Raw genomic sequence first — 26,429 nt, 5'->3', positions numbered from 1 at the left:
TTTTAAAAATATTCTGAACTCATAATGAAATGATTTACTGTATCGGTAATCAAGACTTACGCTGCCCGGATAAAAAACCGGGCTACCAAAATTAGTGCCCGAGCTCGGCCCGGTACAGGTAGTCGGGCTTTCGGGGTCGGCCCGGTTAATTTTTTAAAATTTTTTTTTTTTAGTGCTCAAACTCAACTATATAAATAGCATTAATAATTCTCGCGCGTCATATTTTTACTCATCCGCTACCTAGGACTTTCTCGCGCGCCCTAATTTTACCCATCCGCTACTACGAGTTTCTCGCGCGCCCTATTTTTATTCATCCACTACGTACGAGTTTCTCGCGCGCCCTATTATTAGTCATCCACTACCTACGAGTTTCTCGTGCCCTATTTTTACGCATCCACTACTTACGAGTTTCTCGCGCGTCATATCTTTACTCATCCGCTACCTACGACTTTCTCGCGCGCCCTATTTTTACTCATCCGCTATGTACGAGTTTCTTGCGCGCCCTATTTTTATTCATCCCCTACGTACGAGTTTCTCGCGCGTCCTATTTTTACTCATCCGCTATCTACGAGTTTCTTGGGTGCTATATTTTTACTCTTGCTACTTAAGTAGGTGTTTTATAATTTATATTACAAACTAATTTCAAATCATCCAAAACAAATTATTTATATTTATATTTTATTTAGTTATTTTTAATTTTATTTTAATTTTTTTGGGCTTGGCGGGCCGGCCCATTCGGGCTAGCCCATTTTGACAGCTCTAAATGTATTGAACCTTTTACCAAAAGTGTATATGTAACTGAAACCATTTAACAAAAAAAATTAAATTTCGAAAGTGACGAAAGGTTTTTTCAAAATTAAATTGAGATAATTTTCAAATTGCTTAATAGTTAATGTTGTTCAAATGCATTTATAATTAAGTTGAGAAAGATTAAAATGTAACTGAAACCATTTATCAAGAGTAATGGTTTCAGTGTATAACGTACTGAAACCATTTATCAAGAGTAATGGTTTCAGTTAATATGAGTTCTCATCTTTATAAGTTACCTATTCCAAAAACTGAGTTGATAAAATATGCCTTCATACACATTACTTGCGTTGATAAGTTACCTATTCCAAAAACTGAGTTGAAACCATTACATCATGTATATGTGAACAATGAATAATGAATACATAAAAAAGTTTCATCCTAGTCAGAACCTAGACATCATGTTGCAGCTTTTGAGCCATTTCTTCATAGTAAGAAGCTACTTGGTTTACCACATATTCCACTTTTGAATTGCTGCTGTGAGTTAAAAGTGTGGAGCATATTTCAATCCTCAAATCCATTAGCTTTGCCACTTTGTCTTGCTTTTTGAGTTTGTTCCAATTTTTGAAAGAGTCCATTGAGGTCTTACTGTCACCTTCCCATTCAGCTAGGAACTTCATGCAGAAAACTCCACAATTGTCTTTGTCTGGTTGACTTGGCATTTTGGGAGTTTCCCACTTAAATTTGCTGAAGTCGAAAGGAATTGCCAGTTTCCAATGCTTATACAATTCTATGACAAATGCCTCGACTTCCTTAAACCAGACATCAAACATCTTCTTGTAAGTGGTTGGTTCTCCTGACTTCACAAGGAACCTCTCTCCATTAATGCTATTCAAGAACTGGAATGTGCAACTTTTGAAATTAACAACAAAGCACACATAGTGACTTCCTGGATTACCAATGAGTGTTGGTGTCATGATCTGTTTCAAAGCACATATAAAAAAAGGAACAGAAGTGAGCAGACAAACACAAATTATGATACAAAGTCAATAGAGTAAAACCTAATTAACCATAAGACATTGAAACCATTCAACAAACTTGCAGAACAGGTGAAAATGTACCATCTAGCAGTTAAACTATCACAATTTATCAAAAAGAATATAACATAAAGAGAAATGTAACATTGAAACCATAAGTATGGTTTTATGGTTTCAGCAAGTTATAAACTGAAACCATTTACCAAGAGGAATGGTTTCAGTGTATAAATCTTAATCAAAATCCAACAGTGTATTAAATGTCCAAACATATATAATGAGTTGCAGCGGGTTCTGGAACTCAGCAAAAAAACATATATAATTGCGGTGCGATGCGGTTGCGGGTGCGGTAGCTACCGCATCAGCAATTGGGGAAAGCAATTTCAGATGCAAGTAAAAATGCAACCATTATCAGTAGTTCCATGTTCACTCTATCCTTTCAAATTCAGCTTAGTGAGAAATTAGACCTAGAACCATTCAGAAAAAAGCTTGACAGAACAATATTACCCATAAAAGATGAAGTAATCTAACTTTATCCACCTCTCCCCAAAATAGAAGTCATGCATTAACCAGAAAAAAGTTCATCCTATATGCAAGCTATTCTATAATAGATGACCCATTTCCTCAGTTATTCATCATTCCTCAAAGACACGCTAAGCAACAAAACCTAGCTAATATTACAAAATACTGGATCATCATGAATGCATTATATTCCATGAATATTAATAGTTTACCCAACTGTTGACATAAATCAGTTGAGGTGCATTCCTCCTTGTACTACTTTTTTTCTCTTCGCTGAAGATTTATACCTCAAAGTTTTCCCCTTTGCCTGAGAGATTCTTCGTTCCAAGGTGTCCGCGCTTGTACTGTAGATTTGTATACATGCCCTACAATGTTTGAGGTGCATTTCTGCCTGCAATTGTTATTAAAGACCATAATCAGATCCAGATGAATTTGCAGAAGCAAAGACACATACAAAGCACATATAAGTTTAATTATTATTAGAGAAAGTAGATCAAGATGAACTAGCCAAATACGTTTAATTATAATGGTTTCATGCACAATATTAATGGTTTGTCTCACCTGAGATAGTGGGCATGTATTAGGATCAAAACACAGTACAAAAGGCCGTTAAATGGTTTCAGGCAAATAAGTTTAATTATAATGGTTTCAGGCAAAATATTAATGGTTTCAGGCAAAATATTGCATTAAATGGTAGTTATATCGTTATTTTTCTCTCACCTTAGATAGTGGACATGTATCAGCATCAAAACACAATACTACCGGTCCTTCATTAGTGGCATTCTGTCGTGTGACCCCAGCTGTCAATCCATTCTCGAGTCCCATAACATCATAGACCTTCTGAAGATCTTGGTTTGCCATCTTCACATCCCAATCACGAAGTGATGGGTGCTTGTATTTCCCAGTCAGAAATGGGCTTCTCTTCCCCATTTTATCCAAGTAGTTAATCTGCACAATAAAATCATACATAATCAGTTGTTCTAAAAATAAAACTTATTGAAACCATTTAACAAGACTAATGGTTGCAGTGTATAACATACTGAAACCATTTATCAAGACTAATGGTTTCAGTGTATAAACTATTGAAACCATTTAACAAGACTAATGGTTTCAGTTTGTAACTTATTGAAACCATTTAAACAGAAATTCAGAAATTCATCTCTATACATATTGAAAAACGTATTAACATAATATGAATTTATATATAGAATTATTACCATGAGGAAGTGAAAATCCGCCAACGGATTTGCAACTCCTGGACTTTGGAGGCCTTCTTTCATATACTCAAGGATGTGTGAGCACCAATTGTGGGATAATGCGGTGGCTGCATCTACTAATATGTGGGCATATTGTAGAGATACATCGCTATGGTTAGTGGGGCACAATAGGTTGTGAATTATGTAACATATTGCACCCTTCACCCAAGCGGTTGCTTTCTCAGTTGTATTCAATACTCTCTCTAATTCTGTCACCTTCACAAATGGAGAAGAATTTTCGGTCAGTCCTAATTCTCTCCTCAACCTATTTATCGCTGCATCCGAGCAAAGATCGGTGTTTATCTTCTTTCCCACCATTGGAAGCTCATAGACGCGGTGGACGTCATCCTCTTTCAATTCGAGCACCTCTGTGTTTCTCAATCTGATCCACATGTGATCTTTCTCAAAATTATTCACTATCCAATCCACAAAGAATGTGTGGATCCTAGTCCAGTTGCATATGTGCAACATTCCTCCAAACCCAAATTGATTCAATTCCTCAACTATCTTCTTTTTAAATTTTTTTGTATTCACAGATTGCATAAGGATGTAGACCTTAGGAATACTCATTTTGTGCCTCAACCTCTGATCAGGCTCAGTAACTTCCTTCAGCTTTTTCCCCTTTACTTTTTCACCATCATCTGAACTTCCTTCATCATTTTGTTGATGCACAGTTTTTTTATACTGCTTCTTTTCATTCGCTTTTGTCTGTTCTATTTTCCCCTTCAGTTGTCTAGAAGGACGCGATGATGAAGCCTTTGAGTCATCGGACTGTGTTAGTCCAAGGCTGAAGGTTGGTGCGTCTACAACCTTAGATTTTTCAACCTGCATCAGTGAAAATCATTCCCACATCAATAAGATAATCAATAATGCAGAACAACAGTACTCAGAGAACACATCCGATATACAAAACACCTAAAAAATGAGAAACATAACATTGAAACTATAAGCATGGTTTTATGGTTTTGATAGTTTGTTTTTGAAACCATAATACTTGCCTAATGGTTTCAAGCAAAATGAATACAAGCTAAATTCAAAATACTTACATAATGCTAAATTCCAAAATTAATACAAGGTAGTAGAATATCAGAATCAAAATAAAAAATGTAGCAGCATATCAGAAACCAAAATACTTGCCTGATGGTTTCAGGCAAAAACAACATTCATGCTTATCAGATTCAAAATCAAAATCAAAGTTTATCAGAATCAAAATCAAAATACTTGCCTAATGTGAAACCAAAATACTTGCCTAATGGTTTCGGGCAAAAACAACATTCATGCTTATCAGATTCAAACTCAAAATCAAAATCAAAGTTTATCAGAATCAAAATCAAAATATTTGCCTAATGTGAAACCAAAATACTTGCCTAATGGTTTCAGGCAAAAACAACATTCATGCTTATCTGATTCAAACTCAAAATCAAAATCAAAGTTTATCAGAATCAAAATCAAAATATTTGCCTAATGTGAAACCAAAATACTTGCCTAATGGTTTCAGGCAAAAACAACATTCATGCTTATCTGATTCAAACTCAAAATCAAAATCAAAGTAGAATATCAGTTTCAAATTCAAAATGTAAATAGCATATCATAATCAAAGTTAAACATATTCAAGCATGCAAAATTATCAAACCTAATTCTGAAATCAAAATCAAAGTAAATATTCATTGTGTTAACCTGTTTTCTTTTCGTCATTTGGTTCGTTCAGTGATGAATGTTGAACGACGGTGAATGATGAATGATGATGTTTGAAGATGAAACGCACTGACTCGACGGAGATGGTGAAGAGGAAACGGTGACGTTATGTTCTTGCGATGGTTGATGGCGATGGTGAAGAGGAGAGAGTGCGATTTCTGAGCAGAAAGGTGAAGAGGAGGAGGTTTTGCGTTTCCGGTGAGGATGAAGATGGTATGGTTTGCGAGATTACGGCGAGATTTTGCGAAAGGAGAAGAGTGTGGTTTTGAGAATGAACTCGACGACGAACTCGACGGCGATGAGGAAGGTTGAACGAACTCGACGGTGAACTCGACGGCGATGAGGAAGGTTGAACTCGACGGTGAACGCAATCTGAGGAAGGGATGAAGAGTTTTGGAGAGATTGTTTTGTGAATCTGAAAATTGCATACGTGGATGGGGTGTGCGTAGCAATGGATGGGGGTGCGGGTAGCAATGGATTTGGGCTTATGGACGGTGCATAAGCTTGGGCTTATGCACCTTAACCGGACCCCTCATCTTAAGGGAAATGTACCAACAACCGATCACAATTCGCCATCATAAAAAAAAAATTACCAGCATCTATTTGTCTTTTTATGTAAAATAAAAGTCGTCAATTATGATGTAGCAAATTAAAGAGTTGTGATTGAATGTTAGTGAATTTTTTTTTACATACTACTAGTTGATATCCCTTATTAACTTGGGTTTGGAGCAATCCTCCATACGACAGCAAATCGAGAAATTATAGTACATAAACACACAATTAAGGAAGGCCAAACCACAATACAAGATTAGGAGCTAGTTGTAAAAAAACATAAGACTAGGAAGAAAAATATATACATGAGAAAAAGTAGCACCTTTAAGGAATGGATTTAATTAAAAACTTGATGAATTCAGTTTTTCCTCCACCGTTTAATACTGGTGTTCTTAATTACCCCTCACTAATCTAACATGCCATTATTCATACCTTTTCCCTTGAATCTTTCTCAGCTTCAAACATCTCAGTTGGCAGGGCAGCAGGATCAAGTTCAAAACAACCTCTTGGAACACCTTCCCTTTCGTCACCATTCATCTTATATGAAGGAATTTGATGTGAGAATCTGTATAGCTCATTGGGTAGAATACAAAATGTATTCTCTCCATTCTTCCCAGTTTTCTCAAAGAGGCTAATAAACCCTTTCACTTTGCCTAGGTAAGCTACTTCAATGCCAACATTTTCAGTAAAATTTGATAGGATTTCCACATAATCAAATTCACGCTTCAAATCATTTTCTGGATTATAACTCCATTTGATATCCCAATTTCTGAAAATTGCCCAAGTTTCTCCCTTCTTAGGAAACACTAGGTAAGAATCTCTGTTATTTCCTTTTATAAACTGAATCTGATGAGAGAACATACTTCGATCTGTGGTTTTCTGAGATTTATCAAGTATGAATTTACCACAAGCAATAGGCAAATCTGCATCATACCAAGCAACCTCATCATCCTCATCTGGATCAGGTTCCAACCATATGATATGCAACTTGAAAGGGAATGTCACTTTCTTGATAAGAGCATAAAACCTTGGCAAAGCACCAGTGTGATCATAAATTGCCCATAATTGATTAGCTGCAAAACAATCATCTGCCTTGTCCTTCTCAAAATTACTGAAATCTGGATCAGGACAAGTAATGATCTCTGGACTGGAAGGGATATTTGAATTCGGTGGAGAGCAGGTTTCCTCATTTAACATTTTAGAATCAAGATCTGACTCCAATACCTTATCTTCTTGAACATCAGAATGCTTATCTCCACTTGTATTACTTAAAACTGTTTCTTCTTCAGACACTTTCTTTTCCTCAACTTCATCATTGTTAAATGATTCGTTTTGTCGTGGCTTTTTGGAAGGAACGTCAAAATTGTCATCTGCATACTCCACATATGAAACATGTCGCTTTTGTCTAGAAGACCTTCTAACATTCAAACTGGAAGGATCAACATGATTTTCTTGAACATTGACATCTTTGTTTTCATCATCATTTCGAGTGTTGAATCTCTGTTTGGAACCTGGTTCTGGTTGTCTCATTCTCTTGCTTCCAACATTTTTTGAGGCTTGTGACTCCATTGGTTTGGACACGGGAACATAGCCATCCTTACTCTTTTCATCTTTATGTTGCTTACGAACTCCAGTGGCACATGCCTTATCTTCTTGAACATCAGAATGCTCATCTCTACTTGTATTACTTAAAACTGTTTCTTCAGATACACTCCTTTCCTCAACTTCATCATTGTTAAATGATTCGTTTTGTCGTGGCTTTTTGAAAGGAATGTCAAAATTGTCATCTGCATCCGTTTCCACATATGAAACATGTTGCTTTTGTCTAGAAGACCTTCTAACATTCAAACTGGAAGGATCAACATGATTTTCTTGAACATTGACATCTTTGTTTTCATCATCATTTCGAGTGTTGAATCTCTGTTTGGAACTTGGTTCTGGTTGGCACATTGTCCAGAATGTCTGTTGTGCATTCAGATGGGGATTCCGAGAAGGGAAGTTTGAAGAACTTGCATTTGGAACTTGATTTGCAGCAAACATGTTCCCATTTGAGTGACGGGACGAGGTCTTAGATACTGCAGCTCCCGCATCGGCTTTAACCTTCATGTCATGTAAAGACCGCTTTGCTTGGTCACTCAACACCCTATTGGCTTCCCCAATCAACTTGAAAGCAGCTTCTGCACCAGGAAATTTATTTTTATCAGGATGAAGTAGCAGTGCAAGCTTTCTGTACTGTTTCTTTATGATTGCGTCCTCAGAGAGTCTTTCTGTCTGAAGAATTCGATACCAGTCCATTTCAGAACAATAGAGTTTGTTCAACGCAGCAATGTGAACCTCACAAATTGCAAGGATCTGAGCAATGTTATCAACATCAGCATACAACTTTTTGGCCTTGTTAGCAAACTTCAGTGCCTCTGTAAATTGACCCGTTTGCATTCTACTTTCTGCCAATTGCTTAGCCCTCACAGCCTCGTCCTTGTTGCACTCCATTAGTAAATTGATGTCAAAGATCCAATCACCTTAGCTTCCTAAAAATCACACAACATGAACACCTCCTAGTACGTGTGTCTATTCAAATTGTACAAGCAACACTTTGTGTTCCACCTAATTGACACAGGACAAACAAAATTAAAATTAAGCCAACTCATCGCTACTCTATGAAGCACCAACACAGACACTATTAAACACAACAATGACACATAGACATAGGTATTGATTTAAAATAAATATAAATACTTGATTTCAAATATAAGTATCAAACCCAAACTTAAATGGAGCATTAGAAAAAGTTTTCAAGAATAAAACATGAATTTCATTGAGAAATTTAAACAAATAAACATGTCGATCAAAGTATTTAAATCTATGAAGCATAAACACTCCTTTAATTAGACGTATCCTAGTGTCAAACACGCATAGATGAATACATTAAATGTCGATATATTAGTGTCTATGTCGTGTCCGGTGTCCATATTTGTGCAAGTATTTCATAGATTTAAATACAAATTTTTTTTTTTGAAGAAGCTAAATTAGCCCCCCAAATTGGCGCCAAAGAGAATCGAACCTCAGACCTCAAAGAGAAGCACAATCCCAGATCCCAAGCCAATACCAATGCACCAACCTAAGTGGGTTTAAATACAAAAAAATTACAATCACAATGAGTTTAGATCTACAGGAACATAAAACACAATTGAACCAAAGCCTTTTCTTCAAAATAAACCATAAAAAACCTCCAATTTATTCTACCAGACACATTTGTCACAGTAAATTTGTACATTTTTCTATTTCTGTTTCTATTTTTACCCTAAATTCCAAAGTGCAAAACAAAATAAACAGCATAACATTCGAAATCGAACACAGAGAGGCACAAAGCAATGGAGAAAATGGGAATAATATGAGGAAGAAGAGGATGAAAGAGTATAGAACTTACTTGTACTAAGTGCGAAGTAGAGGATTGAAATCGAAGTCGCACACGCTACACAGTTGGCACAAAGTGTTGAAGTGAAAAAGTGTTTAAAACCAAAAGTTTTCACAACTTTTCATTTTTTCCCAACAAAAACTAATTTAGTCAACAAATAATTGTTTGACCACCTTTTCCTTTGCTTTCAGAATTTTTATACTTTTTTAAATAAATACAGTATTTTGTTTATAAAATCTTCTGATGAAAATTTGATGTAAGTAGTCTACTCTACTACTAATATATTAAAATTGATTACTAATTTATTCTTATTACATTTAACTACGTTGCAAGTTTTATATCTTTCATTGTAATTTCACTAAAAAAAATATTAAAAAAATATTGAAAGATGATATGCTTAAAAATATGAACAAAAGAGTTATAGATCACATAACAATTTATACATAAAAATAGGGAAAAAAAAACAATAAATTTTTTTTAGAAATTTTAGTCAATAAAAAAATTATAAAAAAAATATAGAAAAAATATGAAGAAACTGCATTAAAATAGGAATATAGAAATAAAAAAAATAAACAATACTCTATAAAAAAAAATAAACAATATTTTTTATCAAAAAAAATAAAAGAAACATAAACAATATATTTTTTTATAAAGGAAAAATAAAAAATATTACTTCAAAATTAAATACTAAGCGTTAATAATAATATAATAAAGTTAATTAGTTTCAAACATACTAAATTATCCTAAATATTCCTAATAAAATTTCTAATTTTTTATTAGAAATATACACAGGATCATTATTTGTCACTTAAACATAAAAATTTGAATAAATAAATTTACAATAAATAATTAACACAATAATTCCACTTATATTTTACTAATATTATATAACAAATTTTTAAATATTTAATTTTAAATAAATTTTTAACTAGTTTCTTTTAAAATGTCATTTTAAATATTTTATCATTTTGTTACAAACTTTTTTGGATGATAAAATTTCAAAAAATACAAATAATCATTTTTGAAACTTATTTTTGAGAGATATATTTTTTTAAAAATGTGATTTTTATTAAGCTTAATTATACATTTGATCTCTTAAGTTTATTTTAAATTTTAATTTGGTCCTCTACGTTTAAAAAGTATCAATTTGGTCTCTTATGTTTTCACCATTTGCATTAATTAGTTATTCATTTGCGCTAGTTTTGCCACTAACACCGTTTCAACTATACATGTGTCCAAGTGTCTACGTGTCTGTCCACATATGCAAATCGTCTGTCACATGTTACAAAACTTACGGAAATGACTAACTAATGCAAACAGTAGAAACGCATGAGACCAATTCGATACTTTTTAAACATAAGGGGCCAGATCGAAGCCTAAAATAAACGCAAGGAACCAAATATGTAGTTAAATTTTTTATTAAGTTAAAATTTCTAACAAGAATATTTAAGTTGCTGAATTTCAAAATTACTCTTTTAATTTAAAAAAGGGAAATCTAATATTTAAGTTTCGAAAATTTCTAACATGAATATTTAAGTTGCTAAATACTACTATCTAACATGAAAATTTGATCCTTTATAAAAATATGAATTTGAATAAACTTTTCGTATTTTTAATTAAATTAACATAAAAATACAAATAAAAAATTTGATTTTTTAAAAGTTAAAACAAACATCCAAGTAGGGGTGTGCAAATATTTTTGACCCACCGGAAACCTTTCAAATTGATAAAAATATTGATAAAACGGTCGGGTCAGTGGCAGGGTTTAAAAATGAGAGAAATAGGGTTAACACAAGTACATATGGCCGGCTTCTTTTTTTAAAATTATCACCCACCCAGTGATACTCATGACCGACCGAGTAATAGATATACACGTTAGTATTAGTAGTAAGATAGAGGGAGTAGTATAAAAGTGTTAGCGTGTGTTTGGTTCTGCGGCGGAGAGAATTGATTTTGGCAGAATTGATTCTGTAAAATTGATTCTGGCCAAAATTGATTTTAAGCTGAAGTGGTTTATGTTTGGATATATTCATGAAAAAGTGAGTTGAACAAAAAATTTGAGTGTAAAAATCAATTCTAGAATCAGAAGCTACGATTTGTAGCTTCAAGTAGAATCAATTCTGGAGGCAGAATCAATTCTACTTTTGAGAAACCAAACAAGTCAGAATCAATTCTACACGTCCAGAATCAATTCTGGATGCTCCAGAATTGAAACCAAACATACACTTATTGGGTTCGCCAAACGTACTAGTACTAGTAGTAGTCTAATAGGTTATGCTTTTTGTTAGTAGTTAGCCCCATAGATTTTGAGAGCTGATTTTGCTATCATACTGGTTACTTGCGCACCCTATTTTTATACATCCACGACTTAAGTAGCAGATATGTAAAAATATGGTGTTTTTGAAAAGAAAAAAATTGTCTGCTACTTAAGTTGCGGACAGTATTTGAGTAACCGGTAGAACGACAAAAGTAACTCCCTATATTTTTGACTAATAGGTTGAAACTTCCTTGATTCTTTCTTATTTATTTGATTCTTTCTTATTTATTCCAACTTCCAATACAAAATACTTGATGGCAATGAAACTGTTTTTATCAAATCAATCGTATTCCCAAAAGGTGAAATTGTGTTTTCAAACCAAATCCCTCAATTTGTCACTCGCCCATAGAACTAGTAGAAAATAAAAAATAAAAAATAAAAAAATGACCATAGGTGTAGTCAACATACAAACCTTAATTTTTGTTATACAACCACTTTAAAACAAGAATTTAATTTATATATTCCGTCAGTATAAAATTATTTTACACATCAATCTAACATTGTACAACAATTAAATTCATATATAAAATAAGGTCTAATTAGTAAAATGGTCCCTTAAAGATATTTTTGGTTTCAGATTGATCCCTTAAAGAAAAAAAGGTCCAACTAGATCCTTTTAGACCTCTTTTTAGGGACCAAACTGATTAACGGAGATGTCTTTAAGGGACCTATTCGGACTTTTTTTTCTTTAAGGGACCTATTTGGACATTTTTTTCTTTAAGGGACCAATCTAAAACCAAAAATATTTTTAAGGGACCATTTTACTAATTAAGCAAAATAATTATTGAAATTTCTGAAATATATTAAAGTGACTTATAACAGGGGGTGAGAGATCAACTGAAATAACTGTAGCATCGTATAATAAAGAGCATATCGTAAATGCCTCATTGCTGTCTGCTGAGATTTCAATTCATATCATAACCTGTTACTTTTGGATGGGGAAAATTTCCATAATTCTTGAAATTTGAATTGGCAAAAATCAGGAGAATGAAGAGAAGAGAAGAAATAGAGAGAACCAGCATTATGAACCATTCATGAGTGCAGAAAGCAGATAAATATTATCAAAAGCATTCCATGCCTATAATAAGGTTAGAACTTTAATCCAATAAGTAAAATCATCTGTCATCTTAAAGCCAACATCAAGTTAACAATAAGTCTCTTGATTCTAAATTTCAAGCAAGAAAATAATTTCACAACATTGTATTACCTCAGTGCCTATATATAATTTCAGAGGCGCTGAGTTTTGTAATTTCTCGTTCTAATGCATAGCAGCACTCTTATTCCAATCCTCTTGAATAACTGAGTTTTGATCAGGGTCGACGGAGCCAGTATCAGTAACTGAGTCAGAAGAAGAAACTATTTTCTCATTGTCAGAGGCATCAGAATCTGTGTCTAATTTAATCGAATCTAAAGAAGGAACATCAATTGGGACTGAAGATGTGGAGAGATTTCCTTTGTCTAGAAAGAAGGAGTGCATCTTATCTTTATTAATTTAATGCCATAATCATGCAGGTGTGTAACCTTGCTTGGAGTAAAAAATGTGAATGAGCTAGTCAGTACTCATGGTTATTCACAAAATCAAATCATGGTGTGGAAATATCCATCACTGGCAAAGGTATTTTACTTTGAAAGTTCAAGATATACTTTAGAATAATTCTAACCAGAAATTATTATTTAAGTACAAAATGTCTTAACCTTATGGATATTTTTTTATTAGGTTGCAACTCTAACGGGTCACAGCATGAGAGTACTATACCTTGCAATGTCTCCTGATGGTCAGATATTAATGTCTACATAACACCATGATTAATTAATATATATATATATATATATATATATATATATATATATATATATATATATATATATATATATATATATATATATATATAAATAAAAAATAAATTGTTCCTTATTTTTGTTTACATCAATTTTAATTCAATGATGAATAATACAATTGCAGACAATAGTGACTGGTGCTGGGGATGAAACTCTGCGGTTTTGGAATGTTTTCCCATCAATGAAAACACCTGTAAGCATCTAACCAATTTTCAATTATGCCTATAATATGAAGCACGGGCAGTCCTTGAATTAGGTGTGTTTTCGTGTCGGACAGACACAACACTTATGATTACATTAATTATATTATTTTCTCAACTTATTAACGGTGTCAACGTGTCAGTGTTGCGTCTGTGTCCATGCTTCATACACTTATCCTATATTTCCAATGCTACTTGAGTCCTAACTTTTGTATTTGCTGTTCTTTCAGACCCCAGTTAAAGATACAGGCCTATGGTCACTAGGCCACACCCAAATTAGATGATCCATTAAGCAAAAACCTCAAATGAAACTGAAACAAGAAGAAGGAATTGAATCTTATTATGACAGTAGATGATGAAAACTGAAAAGAAATTGTTTATACAATTTGTATTTAGATTAAGATTAAGATTATAGATTAAGATTAAGATTAAAGATAATTTTTTTCCTGTTTATATAATTTCCTTATTTAGACAGACACATTGACTTTGACACTACATTTAGTTCAAGGCAAATGCTAAATAGTGCCCCAGGGGTACTTGTTAAGGATTCAAATTTAGAAAATTTTACTTGAAAATAGTGTAGTCAATACAACAAAAGTCTATATTTTGATGTTTTCCATGCACAACTTTTATTTTATTTATTCTTTTGGTTCCTTAACTAGTGCCCCGGGAGCACTGGTTAGCAATACCCTTAGTTCAATGCAATATTCATCTTCATCCAAAATGCATAACTTCAAAACACAACATTTAGTTCAATGCAATATCCATTTTCATTGAACACCAGAACCGAACATCCCAATCATGAACAAGGACCATTTGCGAAATGTCCACAAGAGTTTCAAAATCATTCTTTTAGCTTGTTATTTTTTTTTTGTTTCAAAATATAATTTGTTTAACTTTTTTTGGTACATTATACTTTTTTTTTGGTACATATATAATTTGTTTAACTTGTGCTTGAATAATAACTTAACCACTAATTATTAATATTGACCGTTTTAAAAAAAAACTAATTCATGTAATTATAGACTTATAGTGTGTTTCTATTTTACTTTTTGTAATTTTTTTATTTAAATTTGGTCTCTGCAAATTTAAAAAAGTGTTGTTTCTGTTAGTTTATTGGCGACGTGTCGTTATTTTATTGAGCTAAACATTAACCAAGTACCAACCAATTTTTGAATTTGCAATAATCAAATTAAAAAATAAATCTTTATCATTAAAATATATAAAAGACGAATGAATAAATAAATAAATAAATAAATAATAATCTATTTAGTTCAAATCAGATATCTCATTTTTTGTTGATTAATTTGTCTCTTATATTTAACTGAAGGCAATATAATGTAATTAGAAAAATTAAAATATTTTTTTTTTTGAAGAAGCTAAATTAGCCCACCCAAATTGCTGTCAGAGAGAATCGAACCTCAGAGGAGCACACTCCCAGGTCCCAAGCCAATACCAATGCATCAACCCAAATGGGTTAAAATTAAAATATATTTAATAAGTGTACCTCAATTGATAGTTGTGAAATACGTTATTTATAAGGTTTCGAGTTTGAACTCGAGATTTTTCACTTCTCTCTACTTAAAGTGTGGCTCGAGTCAATATGTTACTTGACCACAAGAATAACAACGCAGGTGTCTTATATAATAACTTGGTTCTAACAACTTATGTTGTTACCCTGCAAATACTTGAATATAAAGAATATGGTGATGGTGGATGTGTAAAAATAATTTTTTTGGCTGATTGTACAAAAATAGTTTTAAAGTGTGAACAAACAAAAGTTTAGGACTGATTTGTTCACAACAATTTATGTAAAACAAATGCAAAATGATAAATTGACAAATTTCTAAGATGCTTTAAAATATTTGACATAAATTACACACTAAAATACTTGGTTATCTTTGTAAAAAAAAAAAAAAGTATTTGGTTATCTTCTCTTCAAAGGAATCAGTCATTTGGGAGTTAGTTGAAGCTATTAAATCAATCTCTTGAAAATGGTTTATCCCTTGGAAAGGGTCTTTTTGTTTAGATTCGATCCTTACGAATTTTTTAAAAAAAATTGTGGTTATTCATCATGACATCAACTTATTGGGTCACATATCATTACTATATTGAACTATGTATGATATTAGGGACGAAAAGCTGGTGAATTCGGGAAACCCAGTCATGTCTCTCATTGGTGGGAGATTAACTTTTAGCCGTATGATGGGTAGAAAAATACTTAAGCGGTTGTGATTCAGTATAGGCAACCTATTGTTACGGTATAATAGCAGGTTTGTAATTTTAATTTTTATTCTTTTACATTTACTACTTTTCCTTCAAAAAAATAAAAATAATACTAGTTTTTAAAAAATAAAAAATATGATATGTTTTTACATTGACTAGTATTGTATTTAATAATTATATAAATTTGTCAAAAATTTGAAACATTATTTATTTTGTAAAAAACTAAATAATAAAATAAATAAAATATATATTTCTATTACCTGTTCCACCTACAATCATAGGTATTTTAATCACCCACAAGTGAGAGACATGTCTGGATCTCCAATGCTAGAATTCACCCTAAAAGCTATGTAATTGAGCTTATTGTTTTAATCAAAACATTGGATTAATATGGTTAATGAGCAACGTACCGTAAAATGCCTTGAACCTTGTCAGGTCATCTATTGAATTATGAACAATTGTGATCCTACTTTTTCTGGCATGTCTTCCACCGCTTGAAGATTGATGTGAAGATTATAACACGACCACAACGAACCTTCGACGAAGATTTCCCCTTCTTCATCCAATAGTGTTCTTAAGACCGGTGATGACCGGCGCCGGTGCCACCACAGTTGGTGAGCTTGCCTTTTCCTTGACTCAGATTTTTGGAATTAGTTTAGGAATTAGATTTCTTTTACTTTAGGAAAAATAATAGTGTGTTGGATTTATCCAATGGTGATTTTTTTTTTGTCAACTAGCCTAGTGTTTAGAAATTTCACCTTAAAGGTGAATAAGTAGAGTGTCCGGTGTTCCAACCCCGGCTCTTGCACATAAAGTGCGATATCCCTGCCTTAATGGTGAATTTTAGTGACCGTAGTGACTGCTGTTTATTTTAAGTGCAGTGAATCTGAATCCGAATTGAAAACTGTCAAGAGAGGAGGATTGGATAGTAGCGCATTTAAATATTTATTGAATGAATATTACCTGAGATGCGTACCATACAGTAATTTAAAAATCTAGCTAGAGAACAGAGTAAACAAATTCATAAACGTACATAGTACATATTTATACATGTAAAAAACTTTCCAAGGTGCTTATGTAAAGAAATCAAAAAGCTGTACAACATAGTAACCAAAATGATCATAGGAGATTCTAAAACATGGGATTTTAATATTAAATTTCCCAGTTGTCACACCAAAGTATTCTTGAAAACAATAGTTAATACTTGAAAACAAAACAAAACAAAACAAAATGAAAAATAAGAGTAATTAATCTTGGATGATGATGATGATGATTATCATCATTCATCTTTTCCAACTTCGACTCCTTGCCAATGGATCTGTTAAACCACCAACAATCCATGTCTCTGTAGCAATATCAGTTGAAATACCATAATAATCAGAATTATATCTCATCACTACCAAATTCTCTTTATTATTTCTCTCTTCTTCCTCCATCAATGACTTTAAACTTTGCCCTTTCTTTACATGTGTTTGTGCTATTTCTTTTTCTTTCTGTGAATTCTTTTCTTTTTCATTATTATTTCCACCTTCTTCTTCACTTTCTTCCAACCAACTTTTCGCCGGAGCAGACCTACAACGCATGAGCAATAATGCATTTGGAGGAGGCACAGCAATTTCTCCGTCGCTATTTTGCTCTTTCTTTTGTTCTTCTATGTGAGCTTCAGTATTGTGTTCCTCTTGCAAAACCATGTACCATTTTGAGAACACGGTTCTTGATGATTCGTTTTCGTCGTGATTCTCTTCTACATTCACATGATCATTTTCATAGTATACTTCGTCTTCTCCATCATCATCATCTTCTTCCTCTTCATCTTCTGTCACGATATCTGTTCCAGAAAAGGATCCAAAGCAGCGAAGGTCGAACCTTACAGCTCGCAAACAAGTGAAGAATTGCATGATCTCCTTCTTGAAACCGAGAGATTCAGCCCAATTGAAACGCTTCTTTTGCTTCTTGTCATTATGGATTTTCTCTATCTCTTCCATCACTGATTGCCAGTTCCTACAAGCTGAATTTTTATGCTTCACTTTGATTTGTCCGGCACATGTGACTTTTGGAGAGGTTGGTTCCGAATTTCCGGAGCCCATATTTGACTTGTTTTTAGTCCATAACATAGGACTACCAGCTTGGCCACCACCACTAATGCCACCACCAGTTCTGGAGATTGATCTCTTACGCTGATGTTGACTATTGTGGTGGTGACGTTTGTTAGGCTCTGAAGGCCTAACTGGGCTGCAAATAGGCTTCGGCATTAGACGGAGATGAGTTCGAGATGGGAAACATACTAATAGATCGGTAGAGGGTGCTGCTGTTTTGCCTTCTCTTCCCTTATTCATCATCATCATTCTTCTTAATTAATTTTGGTTTTGGTTTTGGTTTTTGTGTATAGTATACTTGTTGTGTTGCACTTCAATTGTGGCACATTAGATCTTGCGCTTAATGAGTATGAAATATTGAAATGTGTTCTTATTGTCTAAGGGCATTTGTTTATGTTTTTGTAAAGATAAAGGAGGGAAGTAGTGACAGCTTATAATACATTTATGCTTTAGCCTTTATCTAGTTGTTCTCTTTAACTAGGCTTTTCTTCGATTAATTCTCACTGCACTACTTTTTGGTCCCCCTTTGGCTTTGGGGGATCACGGAATAATTTTCATTAATTTTTTGGTTACACAAATATCCAATATTTTAAATTGAGAAAATGCAACATGCACTAGTAGTGTAAAATAGAGAAAATAGAACATGCACCGACAACGTAAAATATTTTTATAGTATCATCAATATCAATTATATATTCCGTCAAATTACCTCATTAAACTCCGCTTTTATGGTATGTTATGAAGGAATAGTGAATTCATATTGGACGTTCGTGTAAAGAATGTAACATGTACATTAAACTCTTTTAAATCAATTTTAAAGTTATTGTAAGAAAGTATTATTAAAAATAAAATTTATTTTTTAGTTAAGTTTTTTACAAAATATCAGTATACAGCAAAGAATTTACCTTAATATTTTATATTGAAATTATTTATTTAAAAATTATTTAAATAAAGAAATTATAATGTATATTTTTAATATAAGGAAATCATTATTTATAATATAAATAATAAATTATAATATAAGGAAATTATTTATGTATTTTTTTTCATAAGGAGAATTTTTTATAAGAAAATTATTATTTATGTATTTAGAAATAATTTATTTATTTTTTTGACCACAAAATTATTGATATATAAGGATATCATGCATTTAGAAATTATTGACATAAAGAAGTTATGTATTTAGAAGTATCTTATATAAAGAAATTGTGTATTTGGATATATTTAATAAAAAAAATTGATATAAAGAAATTATGTGTTTGGAAATATTTATATAGAGAAATTGTTTAAGTAAATAAGTTATATATGTAGAAATTATTATTTTATCCAAAAAACTATTGACATAAAGGTATTATGTATTTAGAAATTATTTAAGTAAAGATGGTTTCATTTTTAAAATTGGCAATGGCTAAACGAGTTTCTGGTATGATTTTTGGGTTCTCAAAGAAAGATTGTGTACGGTTGTGCCTTTTGTTGCAATTCAAGATACAGCAGCAAAGATTCACGATATTTGGCAAAATGATATGTGGAATTTGCAATCTCTATATTCGCCTCTACCTAACAACGTTGTTACTGCTATTACATCTATTCAGCCCAGGATTGTGCAACATCTGCCTGATGTCTGGACTTGGATTAACTCAACTCGGGGTTATACTCAGTTAAGGATGCTTATATTTGGCTATCAAATCCAGCGCCGTTAAATGACCATGTAAACTGGCAGTGGATTTGGAAACTTCAGCTCTCGATGAATATTCAATTTTTAACGTGGCAATTAATTCATGGATCAATTCTGGTGCGAGCGGTGTTGCACCACATATGGGTCTGCAGTACCGATCTTTGTCTTTTTCGATGTGTAGTTTCAGCTCGTTTATGGCTTAAGTGCGATCTGAATATTTCTCCCAGAAACTCTCAAGATGAGGATAATTTTTCTTGGTATAAGAATCTTGGAAAGAAACACTGGACTTTCTTTTTTATTGTTCTTTGGGTGGTCTGATGCGTGAGGAACGGTATTGTCTTCAACAACCATACCGAGAGTATTCATACTAGTATGGCAAAAATCTTTTCTCCGAAGAAATCATGTGATTATGTCTTCTCTACTACGAACACGTCAACGATCACTTCTGTCAATCCAAGATTAGTAGCTTGGTCTAGGCCTATAGAAGGAACCACATGTCTTAACGTGGATGGTAGCTTGCTGGGCACTACAAATACAGCCGGGTATGGTGGGTTGTTGCGTAATAATAATAATAATGGTGACTTTATTTTGGGTTTTTACGGTGTTGCAACAGTTCAGAGCATTTTATTCGCCGAGCTTATGACAGTGCTACATGGCTTACAAATTTGTTGGGAGAATGGGTTCAGAAGAATCATTTACTTCTCAGATTCGCTTCAGGCAGTTAATTTATTTTGGGAAGAAGTCTCCGCTCATCACCAGTTTGCGAATGAAATCTTTAGCTTCCGACAGCTAATTGATAAAGATTGGGATGTGGTTGTGGAACATACGCTCCGAGAGGGTAATACTTGTACGGATGTGCTGGCCAAGATGTGTGCTCTCTCTGACTCGCCATTAGTGAAAATTACTTCACCTCCTAGTGAACTCTCTACGCCTCTTCTCACTGATGCGCAAGGTGTAGTTTTCATCCGGGAGTAATTTTTTCTTTTTCTATCTTGTAACAAAAAAAATTTGTTTTTTGAGGCGGTCAAAAAATAAAGAAATATATATTTTTTTATCCAAAAAAGTGGAAGCAACGAGCTATCCACCCCAAAATATATTAAAGTAATTAAAGAACAAACACAAATGGAGGGGACCAAACCAAAACTCCATTAAGAAGAACAAAATCTAAAATTAGGCATGCCTAGCTTGTTCCTTTTCAAACATTCGAAAATAAACAAAGGAGAATCCCCCAACAAGTGAGAGATACTAAAGACAATCTAAGATTAGCAAGAAGGAGGTCAGCCACCTGATTACCTTCCCTGCAAATATGAGAAACAATGAAGTTCAAACTTCTAGCCATTACCAAAACATTCTTCCATCTATTTCTTAACGGCCAGAGATTAGACAATCTCCTACGAAAAGCAATTTCAATTGCTTGCATAACTCCACAAAGATTAGCATAGTAGGAGAAAGCCACACCCAATGGTTCAGGAAAAAATATAAATAAAATCTGCATTAGAGTCTCTAGAAATTCCCCCACATGAGGCATTTACAGGTATAGTCAATATAGTCGAGATAATTATGTATTTCAAAAATATTGTCTCAATTCATGCTATTTTGAAAAGAGTCAATAAAGTAATTATGTATTTAAAAAATAATTATGTATTTAAGCAAAAAATCTGTAGAACTTATTTTGACTGAAATTTCTAAATAATATATAATTCATCAATACCTGTAGTTTATTTATTTTAATATAGTCGATCCTTTAAAATTTTATATTAGATAATTTCAAAATATTTAAAATTTATCAACAAACAAAATACTAGTAATTAATTTAAGAATAATGAATACACTACTAGTAATAAAGATGAATGAACTAACCTCTTTTTTCACACAAAATGGAAAGTAAAACATCAAAACTAAAATAAAGTAGTGGCTCTTATAGGTTAGGTAGCCCAAAATTTTCACTTCAATATATGGGTGCTCGTGGTTCGGTTTAGATCGGTTTTGAGGCAAAAACTCATCCGATCCAAAAATAAATTCATTTGCGATTTGGTTCGGTTTTGGATGACAAATAAAAAAAATCCGATCCAATATTATGCGGTTTAATTTGGATCGGTTTTTGGATATCCAAATTATATCCAAATTATAAATTGTAATTTTTTTTTTAATAAATATAAATATTATAAAAAACGCTACAAAATAATAGTTTGACATTTTTGACAAAATAAATATTAAGTTTGATGTAAAATATAACATATAATATATTGAAAATTAATATTTTAGAATGACAATTACCAATTATATTCGAAACATATAAAAAGTAAAAAAAATAGATTAAATTAAACTAACATATAGTATTATCAAAATTTAAAATAAATTAAACTAAACTAACATATAGTATTAACAAAATTTAAAATGAAAAAAAGGTTAATGCAATATATATATATATATATATATATATATATATATATATATATATACTAATAAAAAGATAAATAAATATTAAAATATATGTATGCGGTTTGGTTCGGTTTGGATCAGTTTTAAGAAATCAATCTGAAATCTGATCCGATCCAGCGGTTTTCATAAAAGAACATCCAAACACATCCAAAAAACTTCGGTTTTTGCGGTTTTTGGTTTTTTTGGATCGATTTTCGATTTTTATTTGGATTGGTTTGGATTTGAGCACCCTAATATAATAAGTTTATTGGAATTTCTTTTCGCACCTCCTAACATTTTTGTGTGCTATCAGGATTTTTTAAAATACTCTTTTTGAGTTTATCTTTTAGGATGCAAACATTCCCTATACATAATTTTTTTTGGATTACACACGTTAACCTTCTAAAATTTGAAACATATTTTGGATTCTAAAATTTGAAAATGTTTTTATAGAAGATAATATATTTTTTTAAGTTGTTTATGTTTTTTAATATCAATGCTAATCATAATTCTCTACTGATGCGAACTCAGACAAAGTTGTGGATGCTCTTATTGATGTTAAGTCAAATATTTGCAACAATTAACCCACTTGAGTTGGTATAGTGGTATTGGCTTGGGATATGGGAGTGTGCTCCTCTTTATGATCTCAAGTTCAATTCTCTCTAGCACCAATTTGGATGGGCTAATTTAACTTCTTCAAAAAAAAAATATTGCAGCAATCTAATCATCTCGGGATAATCCATAATCTTAGGTGCAATGTCTAACTTCACATCAGCTTGAGAATTTTGAGCAGCATCAATGTTTGAACAGGGTAAACAACTTACGAATACGAAATTGTCTTACTAAAAACAGATTTCGGGTTCTAGAATACAAAACAGTTTCACCTTCTAAAAAGTGAACGTGTAAAATCCTAAAATATATAGGGGATATTCGCATCCTAAAAGGATTTCTGTGTATAACCCCAATGACCCAACACATCTCTCAGTGTTTTACTGCCTCATCTTTTCGTTTTCTTCTTTTCTTTTTCTCATATGTACGCTCTTTTATTTCTTACTAGTGCATCTTCCTATGCTACCTATAACAGCCCATACATTTTTTTTACGTATTTTGTATGCAATCCCAGCGCTTTACCTCGTGATCTTCTCTACCCCCTCACTAGTAGAGTTTTTTCCTTTTGTGGGAATCGAACCACGTACTCTGGGGTTTAAGTACGTGTTCAATCCATTCTCACTACTGATTGAGCTACTAGCCGAAGGTATTCCTTAATGTAGAGGAGGTGAAAAAACAATTTAAATAAAGTTTGTTCATAGCCAAATGGTCATGAAACCAATACTATATGCGGAACACATGAAAAAGTCACATTTCTACATAAACTAGGTGCCTACCACGGCCATGTGGTGTCACACCACGGCTGTGGCAGGCTGACAAACAATATTAACAAATGCAATAGTTTTTCGTCTCTTCAGTCATTCTTAACTATACATTACCTGTAATAATGTCCTTGGGGTCACTGATATGCACGAAATTAAGGTTCTTTAGACTGCAAGTAAGACCTCATTCTCGTGTAAAAAGTGATATCTCACTCTTGTAATTTATTTCAAAGTTGCACATTGTGAAACTGCTCACCCCCTCATGTGTCAATAGTTCACTCCATCTTAGGTTTTTTGAAAGTAATTAAAGCGGACTTTCCATAATTTCTTTATGCTTTTGTTGGTGGAATTGTTGAACATCTTATTCAATCCTATTGCATTCAAGTATGGTAGATACATCGATCTTAGACATGGACCGAAAGACCGAAAGACCGAAAGGCGAATGACTAATGTTTGAGGCAAAGATGCCTAATTCTACTAGAGTGGTAAGCCGTGAAAATAGGAAATCGATTTGGTTTATGCTTATTGTTCCGTTAGTTACACGAGAGAGAACATTTGCTATATTTATTTACCTAACATTTAGAAGTGTTTTAATCGATTTTCCATAACAAAAGAAAAAGGTTGGAAATATGTTCTTGGGTGAAAACTAATTATTCCAAGGCATATCTTTTATATATATATATATATATATATTTGGTTTTTCACCACCAGATGAATTTGGTTCGGGGGTCAGTTCTGGCATCAAGTGGTTCCAGCCCCCTCCCGATCGCAATTGCGGAGGGTCGAACCGCGGTCCTCCCTACCAAATTCAGCGTCAATCACCACTGAACCAACTAACGATCGGTTCTTTTATTTATATTTTATTTCTCATATCATCTATTCTATAACATTAATAAAGGGAAACATCTCTTTTGGTGTAGCCTTTTTTTGAAAATCCCAAAATACCCTTATTGAAACTCTAACTTCCAAAATCAACTCCCTTCTAATAAAACCAACTCTCTACTAACTTCCAAAATTAACCAACTACTCTTCATTTCTTCTTCATATTCATTCCTGTTTTCTATAACAATAGAAATTGTGGATCACACAAACGGGCACGGAACGTGCCCGTTTGGCCACTAGTATTTATATAAAACCAAAACAAATTAATCTCCATCAAATTATTACTTTATCTAACATAACCAATATGTATAGAACCATATACTGTGTTTCTTCACTAGTCTCTATGAATCAGTACTCTTATTATTACGACAATAATTTCATGCATTTGCAAGAAAGAAACCGGCTAATCCGTTCCCATTTTAATTACCTTTGTTATAGGTAAAGTAATTTATATTAGTTACAATTGTGCTAAAGTGAATTGAACGATAAATTTAAGTCTAAAAAACAATTCTTAAAACAAAAGCTCCAAATTTTACTTTCAAATTATAATCAATTCTATTTATCCAAAAAAAATTATAATCAATTCTAAAACTAAAATAAATCATACTCGAAAGCAACTAAACATGTCACAACTAATTTTTTACACCTCTATAATGAATTTTGGTTCCTCCAACCGTAGAAAGAAAAAAAATATTTCTTGATCATAACTATATAGTTGGATTTCACTTGACCAATAACTTCAATCCATATTATTGTCAATGCTTTGCTAAAACATTTAAAAAAGAAAAAGGTATATAAAAAACCAAAGCCCACGAGGCTTGCTTCATGATCCAATTATATCAACACTTTGGTGAGCCCACGCCAGGTGTTGATTCACGCCCTCTTGTTGTTTTGCTTGTTAGTCCCTACAGATACACATGCACTCAACCTCAACCAACCATGGAACCCACAACTTTTATGAGAAAATTTTAAAGAAAGTTTGGAGAGAATATAGATCATTACCACTTCTTAGGGATCAGTTTACTCAATTTCCATTTAATAATTGCTTGCCAATGGGAACCACCCCTAACTGCAGCAGCATCATTCAACTCATTAGACCAAACATAGCTTTTTCTCTAAATTAATCATAAAACACTAACAAAGTTATTAGATTGAAGTGATTAATGAATTTCAGTTAAATACAAATTGTTCGAGAGAATTTAAATTTAAATTATCAGTATAGTTTTTTGGAGAAGTCTACACAATTCCTTGATAGTTTGAGGATATTTATCGAACAACTTAATATGAACAAGTCATATAAATAGATTTGCATGTGGTGACTACAACTAATTTTTAATGAACTTTTACTTCACATATATGTGACTTGTTCTCATTATTTGTTGAATAATACTCACAAATTATTAGGGATAAGGTAAAAAAATTATATAAAATAAGGGAAAGGCTAACATATACTCCCTCCGTCTCAAATTATAAGGGAAAAAAACCTATTTTTTTTGTCTCAAATTATAAGAGAAAAAATCATTTTCAAGAATGTTTTTTCCTTATTTTCATAAAATTAAATGCAAATTGCATTTAATTTATTCTCTCTCATTTTCTCAATAAACAACAACCAATAAAAATTGTTTTTACATCTTCCGATGCAACTTATTCCAAGAAAAACTCACAAAAACATACTTCAAATTCTGATGTTTTACTTTTTCTTAATAAGTGTGATTTTTTTATTTTCCTTTATAATTTGGGACGGAGGGAGTATATATATATATATATATATGAGTACTAGATAAGAAACTAAATCTAAATATCATTTTTTAAAAATTGCGCATACAACGTCATAAAAGTTTAAAATTTTGAGTTTTTAAGACAAAAACCTTCTCTTATTTTGTTTTTATTCTTTAACAAGACCCATAAAATAATTCATCTACACTATGATGTTAACACGAGTCAATTAAATAAAATAGTGCATTATGTGCATAGCATTTTGTTATAAAAAAAATAAAGAGAAGAGATTTTGTTATCTTTTTTTTTTTCTTTTGTCTATTTGTCCCGTACTTTTTTATCATAATCATAATTGTATAAATATCAAATGATAAGAGATAACTATATATTTAAAAATAAAAAGGATCATGTGGATTTATATTGAAAAGTATTCATGTTAAATGACATTGTTGAAATTTGTAGATAG

The 26,429-nt window shown here is 32.3% G+C and overlaps 2 protein-coding genes and 1 long non-coding RNA gene across 12 annotated transcripts; 1 reads left to right on the top strand and 2 right to left on the bottom strand.

Annotated features, from left to right (window-relative positions):
• Positions 1 to 1,059: 1,059 nt before the first annotated feature.
• On the bottom strand, positions 1,060 to 9,346 carry LOC123896967. Of its 10 annotated transcripts, none has more exons than XM_045947424.1 (7): positions 9,234 to 9,328; positions 8,868 to 8,924; positions 6,239 to 8,410; positions 3,521 to 4,384; positions 3,024 to 3,251; positions 2,521 to 2,694; positions 1,060 to 1,727 (listed from the first exon to the last, which is right to left on the bottom strand). In XM_045947424.1, the coding sequence occupies exons 3-6, from the start codon at positions 8,294 to 8,296 to the stop codon at positions 2,533 to 2,535; spliced, it is 3,312 nt and encodes a 1,103-aa protein (XP_045803380.1). In that variant the 5' UTR covers positions 8,297 to 8,410; positions 8,868 to 8,924; positions 9,234 to 9,328; the 3' UTR covers positions 1,060 to 1,727; positions 2,521 to 2,532. The 10 variants fall into 10 exon arrangements, with proteins under 10 accessions (XP_045803380.1, XP_045803384.1, XP_045803378.1 ...); XM_045947428.1 differs by having other exon boundaries at positions 2,591 to 2,694; XM_045947422.1 differs by having other exon boundaries at positions 8,875 to 8,924.
• A 4,152-nt stretch (positions 9,347 to 13,498) lies between these two features.
• LOC123896966 lies at positions 13,499 to 13,946 on the top strand. The gene is made up of 2 exons (XR_006804711.1): positions 13,499 to 13,570; positions 13,808 to 13,946. It is a non-coding gene; the product is annotated as an uncharacterized LOC123896966 (long non-coding RNA).
• A 2,857-nt stretch (positions 13,947 to 16,803) lies between these two features.
• On the bottom strand, positions 16,804 to 18,346 carry LOC123896965 (amyloid-beta-like protein). The gene has a single exon (XM_045947421.1). It carries the CDS (start codon positions 18,146 to 18,148, stop codon positions 17,087 to 17,089), a length of 1,062 nt encoding a protein of 353 aa, XP_045803377.1. The 5' UTR covers positions 18,149 to 18,346; the 3' UTR covers positions 16,804 to 17,086.
• Positions 18,347 to 26,429: the final 8,083 nt, after the last annotated feature.

Source organism: Trifolium pratense, linkage group LG7, assembly GCF_020283565.1.
Source record: "Trifolium pratense cultivar HEN17-A07 linkage group LG7, ARS_RC_1.1, whole genome shotgun sequence".
NCBI classification, from domain to species: domain Eukaryota; kingdom Viridiplantae; phylum Streptophyta; class Magnoliopsida; order Fabales; family Fabaceae; genus Trifolium; species Trifolium pratense.
Note: the sequence above shows the minus strand (reverse complement) of the source record. Positions and strands in the feature narration are given on the sequence as shown.

Excerpts from the sequence above, each read along its gene's own strand:
- LOC123896967 (XM_045947425.1), bottom strand. The coding sequence starts at position 8,296 with ATGGAGTGCAACAAGGACGAGGCTGTGAGGGCTAAGCAATTGGCAGAA. Across the intron at positions 4,385-6,238 it reads AGAAAGATTCAAGGGAAAAG|GTTGAAAAATCTAAGGTTGT; the intron begins GTATGAATAATG and ends TCACTGATGCAG. Across the intron at positions 2,695-3,023 it reads ATACATGTCCACTATCTAAG|GCAGAAATGCACCTCAAACA; the intron begins GTGAGAGAAAAA and ends TAACAATTGCAG.
- LOC123896965 (XM_045947421.1), bottom strand. The coding sequence starts at position 18,148 with ATGATGATGATGAATAAGGGAAGAGAAGGCAAAACAGCAGCACCCTCT.